The following is an 8,875-nucleotide window of genomic DNA, read 5'->3' as shown; positions in this document are numbered from 1 at the left end:
ATAAAAATCAGACCCGAGTTTAACAGATATATTATTCCCAATATTGTCCTTCATTCTAATTCAAATGAATTATATCTACGTCATTTCTGATTATGTATTCGATGCAATCTCTATCATAACATGGTAAAACATTACATCTACGTATGTCGATTCTTTGAAAGTTACGGACATTGCTATTGGTATAAGGAAAAAAGTTACGGACAAGTTGTTTTTAAGTTACGGACAGCCTAAGCGTTTTTTCAAATCGTGCTGTGGTCGTTTATTTTGTAGAATTTAATCACCTGTTAAGTTTAGTGGTTTCCCTAAATGATTAATACAACTTTTTAATTCAGTGGTTTAATTGCTCAGTGGCGGATCCAGGGGGGGGGGGGTTCCGGGAGTTGGAACCCCCATTTTTTTTGGCCGATCAATGCATTTGAATGGGAGCATATAGTTGGAACCCCCCCCCCCCCTTTACTCTGGGTTGGGAACCCCCCCTTTTTAAAATGGCTGGATCCGCCACTGTTGCTGCATCCATGGTATGAGGGGGAGGACAGGGGGTAACCTTCTACCTTCTCCCACCCCTCTTCTCCTTTCTCCTACCCCCGTTCTCCTTTCTCCCATAAGAATAAAACATCTCCTTTTGAGATATTTTTTCTTGAAACATTAGATCATTTTTTAAAAGGAGAGATATTTTATTTTTTCTCCCTTCTTCAACTTTTTCTCCTTTCTCCCAGCCTTCCTCTCCTTTCTCCTACCCCCTTTCTCCCTGTCTCCCTTACCCCTGTCCTCCCCCTCATGGTATTGTTATTCTATTGAAGAGAAGTCCCTAACTGACGCAAGGCGGCTCCATCTTGGGCTGTTACCCACAGCCGTTTAAGCACAGTGACTGTTGGTGTATAACAGGTCCGTGTAACACTAATTATCAATTCAAAATTTCAAAGTTTTTAAATTTTAGATTTTTGAAATTTCGATCAAAGTTTTAAATATCAAATTTCCAATTTTTTTTTTAAAGTTTTGAAATTTTGAAATTTTTACCAAATAATTAAAATTTGAAAATCCTAAATATAGATTTTAAATTTGATAGTTCAGATATTTGATCAAACTTTAAAAGTACTAAACTTAGCGTGCAGTTTTGATTATTTTGCTTTTTGAAAGTTTGATCTTTTTAATTTTTGTTTAGGATATCAAAATTAGAAAAGGGGTAAAAAGAGGGATACCTGTAAACACGGTTCTGATTATGGACATTGTGATCATTCTTAGTTAGGAATAAAAAGCACGAAATTAATCAAATCATTTTTAATTTTATCCTAAATATTTGAAAGAACCAAAATATTTATCGTAAGTCTAAAATATTCCTTAACAATTCAACTAAATATTTTTATCGTAAGATTAATTTTACACTTAATTTTTTTTGGAGAAAAGGGTTACAGAGACATATGTATACTCAGAGAACGTATAAGAGGGCAGATTACCTTAAAGGAATCCTAAAGGTAAGTTTGGAAAAACCAAAAATATAAAATCAATAAATAAAACGTAATACAAATTAAACAGATAACTGAAATTACTTTCATATAAAAAGTGAAAGTAATCATTCTGAAATCGAATTGCATCTATGCAAGGACGTATAACTAACATACACTAACACTAATATACGTCCTTGCATCTATGTGATTCTGTGTAATTCAATTTCCCGCGTTTTGTAGACGACAGTTAATTAACGCGGACGTCGGAGGAAATACCCAATTACCTTGACCTCTCCAACAGGTAGTGTTGTTTTGTTTTTTGCTTTACGGAGTTTAAACGATATGGCAGTACTATTACGAACAAGATTTGCACGTCGGTTGGTGAATTGTGCATTGAAGTATCAGTCATCATGTATGTCAAGTGTCCCAGAGCCTATAACGAAGCCAGACGTTCAGTATGCAGGTGTAAGTAAAAATATGCTGTGTTGCAATTATTTTTTTGGAAGATATTAACTTTGTTTTTTTAAAACGTAATTTACACGAATTTATATTATTATTGATTATCAACCGGATACTGGTGATTATTTGGAATTCTTTAAAATAAATAACGTAAAAATGGGAAAGGTGGACACACAGCAAATATTGTCAGTCCGCGGCTGAGGTCCGCGGTCAAAGTCTGACTTCTTAAATGTCTTATTTGATCTTATTTTATAAACAAATTTATAACCATTAAAACCTACATCCAATTGTCATTGGTTTTTTTTTTGTTAATGAAATTTGAGTGATAAAAATTGATTTAGTTTTAAAACTACAGAAGTTCAACTTTTATCATGATTTATTTTGGGGGAGGTGGAGGTCAATCATAAGTTCTTTAAATTAACAGTCAGACCGTTAAAGATTCAAAAAATACATTTATTAATTTTGTTAAGTTTTATTATTAGGCAGTGGCTATTTGACCGGCACCGGCTAAATAGCAAATTTGCTATTTGACCAGCACCGGCAAATAGCAAATTTGCTATTTGACCGGCACCGGCAAAATAGCAAATTTGCTATTTGACCGGCACCGGCAAAATAGCAAATTTGCTATTTAGCCGGCACTGAACAAAACTTTTCATTTATGTGATTTGTAGAGAATTAAAAAAAAATTGATAATAATTTAAAATCATTTCATCACAATATTAAGCATTAAAAATACAGTACAATCAAAAATAAAATATTGAAGGTGTTCATAAATAAATAATTTATAATTTTATAATAAATGATTAAAAGCATGGAAGTTAAAAGTTGAGGTCTTGCTTCTTCTTGTTCCTCGGTTATTAAAATGTTGTTATTAATAGCATTTCTTGCCAAATCGCTTCCAAGAAACCAGTCTAATAAAAGGAATCCGATTTCTTTAGAACTTTTCTTCTGAAAGGGTAAACAATTGGTTTTTTTTGGGGGTACGCTTTTCTGAAAGACCGATGACAGTTTGGATCAGACATTTTGGCCTTCCACGTTTCTTCATATTTGGAGGTAGTAATATATGCGAAACATGCTCGATATTTCATGGTTTTGATGGTACGTGCATCCCGGCCTTTTCCAGAGGGGGGGCAAGGGGGGTCCCAATAACAGCAAAACAGCAAATTGATTTGGCTCATAACAGATAACAAGGAATTAAAATGGACAATAACAGATAACAGTAAATAAAATATAAAAATAATTCGGTCTTTGACAAATCAGTATTTCTTATTTCGGATATAATCCTTTGTAATGCATTCGATTTTCTATGACTATGTTTTTAGTATTAATTAATTTATCTAGAATGTGTTTAAATTACTACTTAATATATTATAATATTTTTATACGCTCGTTTACGGAACATATTATGGTATACTGTTGTCCGTCTTTTGTCAACATGTCGGACATTAACTCAAAAACTCTTTAACCAATTTGCATTAAACTTTGGGAAATTGTTTATATCTATTGACGTGAGCTCCCTTTTTTTTTCTTTTTTTTTTTATAAATTTTAGATTTTAAGTTTCTGGGTAATGGGTTTTTATTCAATAAAATTGGTGTGTTTTTTTCTCTCACTTTTCTGATAATATCTCAAAAATGCTTTCACAAAGCAAATAATTTTGGTGAATTGTTTATATCTATTAACATGAGGTCACTTTCAATTTTTATAAATTTTAGATTTTACGTTTCCGACTCGTTAACAGGTTTTATTAATTAAAAAGGGGGGATTTTCCAGTTTTCAGACATTAACACAAAAATGTTTTCAGTAGTTCTCATGAAACTTTGCTAAAATGTTTATATCTATTGTTGTAAACTCCCTTTCGATTTTTATTAATTTTAGATTTTATGTTATTGAGTTAATGGATTTTATTCATTAGAAAAAGGTGGTATTTTCTAGTTTTCAAAAATAACCCAAAAATGCTTTCAGCAGTTCTAATGAAACGTTGGTGTTTTGTTTATATATATTGACTGAAGCTCCCTTTGTTGCTAATAAAAAAAATGACCTAAAAGAGTTTGAATATTCTGACTTTTTCTTAATGACCATTTAATGAGGTATGTAAATTTTTCTTAATAAGACTATGAGGCAAAGTGGTATATAGGGTAGCGAAATCAAAAGCACCAATTACAAGCATGCAATTTATCAAGTTCTTCGAACAAATTTTGACACTTCAAAAGCAATTTTTTCCACTATTTTCAAAGGCCTTATTTGAACAATTTTTTATCAGCTGAGGTTTTTGATTGTACCAAGTGTACTAGTAAGTAGAATACATAGTTTAGTAGGGAAACAATGGCTTGAAACGAAAGAAATCTTTGTTTGTAATGAGTTATGTGCAGCTTTGGACACAAGTACATAGTTGGAACTTTCATTGTACAATGCATTTGGTTCTGCTTTGAAAAGAATCACAGAGCTGAGTCTATGTACTATATTATATAAAAGGTTAACTGGTTGTTAGGACCTAGTCCTTAATTGAGATCCTTGTCAGATATCCTGGCCATATGTTTTCCTTTTTGTCATATTAAGAATTGTTTTAATTTAATATGTTCGTACGGGAAACAAGGAACATTATTCTCATACAAAAAATTAAGATAATTCTAAATACACATTCATAAAAAAATGGAATTTATTACAAAGGATAATCATAAGATATACTTGAATTGTCCTGGACCTCACTTCTGTGATGGGTAAATGTTAATGGAATCCTTCTCTGAATACGGGACAAACATATTAGTAGTGGTAGACCCCAATGTCCAATGATATTCAATTTATACCGAATATTGAATGTCAAAAAAAAAATGCTAACATTCCAATTTTCAATAACAGTTAACAGCAAATACATTACCACAATAACAGATAACAAAAAAACTAATAGCCCAATAACAGCTAACAAAGAATAAGACAATAACAGCTAACAGCAAATATATTTTCAAAATAACAGATAACAAAGAATTAAATTGCCCCATAACAGCATAACAGTTAAACCCCTTGCCCCCCCTCTTTCCACAGCTGAACAAAATGTTCCTTTTTATAATTTTCTATAACCAATGCAAACACTTTGTAGGAATTGAATTGTGCATTTAGGTGTTGTATCATCCATTATCACACTATATACTGACCAACTATTTAGGTTGAAAAGTACTCACCCATATTTCAGGGGCGGATCCAGCCATTTTAAAAAGGGGGGGGGGGGGGTTCCAATTACATGTCCCCATTCAAATGCATTGATCGTCCAAAAAAAAGGGGGGGTTCCAACCCCGGAACCCCCACTCTGGATCCGCGCCTGTATTTAGTTTTTTTTTTTCTAAAGGAGAGTTGTATTTTGATTTTTAGAATATATTGAATTTGATATTTAAAAGTTTAAGTGTTTGGGTAACAGTAACAAAAGTTTTTAAATAAAAATTTTATTATTCTTACATTTAAATTCCAGTGAGGTATAATTTAATCAGAGCCGGCTAAATAGCAAATTATTTTGCCGGTGCCGGCTAAATAGCAAATTTGCTATTTAGCCGGTGCCGGTCAAATAGCCACTGCCTTATTATTAATCAAGCTATTGTCATTGCACAATGTCATGTTTTTTCTCAAACTGTTTTATGTTAGTATTACCAAGGATTTGTATACCGGTAGTTAGTATTGTCTAACTACATGTATACAAATCATCTTTATTCAACTGGAAAACTTAAAGAAGAAGAAGAAATCCTTGGTATTACATCTGTGTGATTGGATTTTTTATAGACTGGCCTGGCAAGCACGATTTATAAATTTATAAGTTGTAATCGACATTAAACATTAGATCAGTACCTTTTTCTTCAGTCCTTTGATAGTCTGTCATGATGTTGTTTTTTGTGTGTGCCTATTGTGTCAATCTGTTTTCCAACTGAGTTCAATTATACATTGTGTCATTGACAGGATTTATTATAGTAATGCAGTCCATTTGCAGTGGCGGATCCAGAAATTTTCATAAGAGTGGGCCACCTGACTGACCAAAGGGGGGCCTGCTCCAGTCACGCTTTAGTGATTCCCTATATATAAGCAACTAAATTTTTTCCCAAAAAGGGGGGGGGGGCGACCCCGCCCCCCCCCTAAATCCACCTCTGATTTGTTTGTCTATTCATCCATATGTCTTCTGTTCATATGATAATTTAATTCAAATAAGGTTAAACCAGGAACATATATATATATATATAGGTATACTGTTTCCAGGTTAAACCAATTCTCAAGAAATTTTAACACCAGAACATAGAATTTATGGACCAGCAACAAACAGCTGTTAAACAGTTAGATGACTAATCCATAAACAGGTCCAGCAACAAACAGCTGTTAAACAGTTAGATGACTAATCCATAAACAGGTCCAGTCCTTGTCTTCAGTTGTACACACATATTTTTCTTTACTTTCTTTTCTTTTTTTGGAAAGAGGGGGAGGTGTGCCATTCAAGGGAGAGAACAAATTTGCAAGGAACAAATTGCAAATCATTACTGTCAGCCATCTTTATCTGTTTATTATAAAGTTTATTTTAAATAAATGAAGGAAAAGCAAATATTACCAATTGTGTTGTCAGTAAAATATCAAGTCACATTTTATATTCTTTTATATTGTTTAATAAATTGTTTTTTTTTTCTCCATTTATTCATGTTCAATCTTTTGTTAGCTGACTATCTCCATCTTAGAGCTCATTGCATCTAGTTCAAAAAAGTAAATAGGATTTTTTAGATAAAAACTGTTGTGGGATTTTCACTGTATGACAAAATTATGTATTTATAAGCAAACATTGTAAAAATATTGATTCTTTGCTTTTGTCTCCTCCTACTTTATTTCATATATTGATATAACCTTATCCAATGTTTGAATAGGAAGAACAAGGCCAAAAACACTCATCTGTTTTGGGAGTTCTTTTTTACTTAAATACATGATGACAAAGAAACTATATTTGTTTATTTTCAAGTCAATATTGTTTGCTTTGTTTATAATTACAACTTACTATCTCATGTTAACAAAAACTTATTATATCAGTAGTTTGTGTGAAAAATTTAATTTTGAAAAAAATTACAATCTATTCATCCAAACTATACTATCAATATTATAGATTAAGTGTGTCAGAACACTTTTCTGGAGTTTAATTAATATCTAAAGAAATTGAGAATTTTTTTTTCTATTTTTTTATGCCATTGCATCAAATTTGTTTTGAACAAAAGGTCTTTTCTGACCATCTTTGAGTCCATCAGTAACACATAATAGACATATTTTCACTAGTATGCAAATTTGTCCGCCATTACATAAAATCACACAAGTACCTGTAAACTTTGACATCACAATTCAAAAAATTTGACGTCACAATTGAAGTGATTGTTGCTTTACGTCGGAAGGTTATACAGAGTAGATCTAAGGTCATTTCAGAGAGCTTTATTTTTAGCTCACCTGGCCCGAAGGGCCAAGTGAGCTTTTCCCATCACTTGGCGTCCGTCGTCCGTCGTCTGTCGTCCGTCGTCCGTTGTCGTTAACTTTTACAAAAATCTTCTCCTCTGAAACTACTGGGCCAAATTAAACCAAACTTGGCCACAATCATCTTTGGGATATCTAGTTTAAAAAATGTGTGGCATGACCGGGCCAACCAACCAAGATGGCCGCCAAGGCTAAAAATAGAACATAGGGGTAAAATGCAGTTTTTGGCTTATAACTCAAAAACCAAAGCATTTAGGGCAAATCTGACTGGGGTAAAAATGTTTATCAGGTCAAGATCTATCTGCCCTGAAATTTTCAGATGAATCGGTCAATCGGTTGTTGGGTTGCTGCCCCTGAATTGGTAATTTTGACGAAATTTTGCTGTTTTTGGTTATTATCTTGAATATTATTATAGATAGAGATAAACTGTAAACAGCAATAATGTTCAGCAAAGTTAGATTTACAAATAAGTCAACATGACCGAAATGGTCAGTTGACCCGTTTAGGAGTTATTGCCCTTTATAGTCAATTTTTAACCATTTTTCATAAATCTAAGTAATCTTTTACAAAATCTCCACTGAAACTACTAGGCCACAACCATCTTTGGGGTATCTAGTTTGAAAAATGTGTCCAATGACCTGGCCATTCAACCAAGATGGCCGCCACGGCTAAAAATAGAACATAGGGGTAAAATGCAGTTTTTGGCTTATAACTATGAAATCAAAGCATTTAGAGCAAATCTGACATGAAGTTAAATTGTTAATCAAGTCAATATTTATCTGCCCTGAATTTTTCAGATAAATTGGACAACTGGTTGTTGGGTTGCTGCCCTCCAATTGGTAATTTTTAAAGAAATTTTGCCGTTTTTGGTTATCTTGAATATTATTATAGATAGCGATAAACTGTAAACAGCAATAATGTTCAGCAAAGTAAGATCTACAAATAAGTCAATATGACCTAAATGGTCAATTGACCCCTTAAGGAGTTATTGCCCTTTATAGTCAATTTTTAACAATTTTCATTAATTTGGTAAATTTATGTAAATTTTTACCAAATATAGTTCTCTGTTACTAATGGGCAAAGTTCATTATAGATATAATTGTAAGAAGCAAAATCGTTCAGTAAAGTAAGAACTTCAAACACATCACCATCACCAAAATACAATTTTGTCATGAATCCATTTGTGTCCTTTGTTTGATATGCACATAGACCAAGGTGAGCGACACAGGTTCTTTAGAGCCTCTAGTTGAAGCTAAATACCAAAAGTGCAAATATGTTTATGGAGCTTTTGTCTCATCACACTGTGACATAATAGTTAGATGTTTTTAGCTCACCTGGCCTAAAAGGCCAAGTGAGCTTTTCTCATCACTTGTTGTCCGTCGTCGTCGTTAACTTTTACAAAAATCTTCTCCTCTGAAACTACTGGGTCAAATTAAACCAAACTTGGCCACAATCATCATTGGGGTATCTAGTTTAAAAAATGTGTCCAGTGACCCGG

The 8,875-nt window shown here is 32.8% G+C and overlaps 1 protein-coding gene across 1 annotated transcript in view; it reads left to right on the top strand.

Moving 5' to 3' along the window:
• Window positions 1-1,604: 1,604 nt before the first annotated feature.
• LOC139520845 (aldehyde dehydrogenase, mitochondrial-like) overlaps window positions 1,605-8,875 on the top strand; it is a 35,011-nt gene continuing 27,740 nt past the window's right edge. The window contains exon 1 of the mRNA XM_071313834.1: window positions 1,605-1,910. Within this exon, the coding sequence (XP_071169935.1) occupies window positions 1,788-1,910 (123 nt within the window). The 5' untranslated portion in view covers window positions 1,605-1,787. The remainder of the gene's footprint in view (window positions 1,911-8,875) is intronic.

This window comes from Mytilus edulis, chromosome 4 (assembly GCF_963676685.1).
Source record: "Mytilus edulis chromosome 4, xbMytEdul2.2, whole genome shotgun sequence".
Lineage (NCBI taxonomy): Eukaryota > Metazoa > Mollusca > Bivalvia > Mytilida > Mytilidae > Mytilus > Mytilus edulis.
The sequence above is the reverse complement of the archived record's forward strand: the minus strand, read 5'-3'. Positions and strand labels throughout refer to the sequence as shown.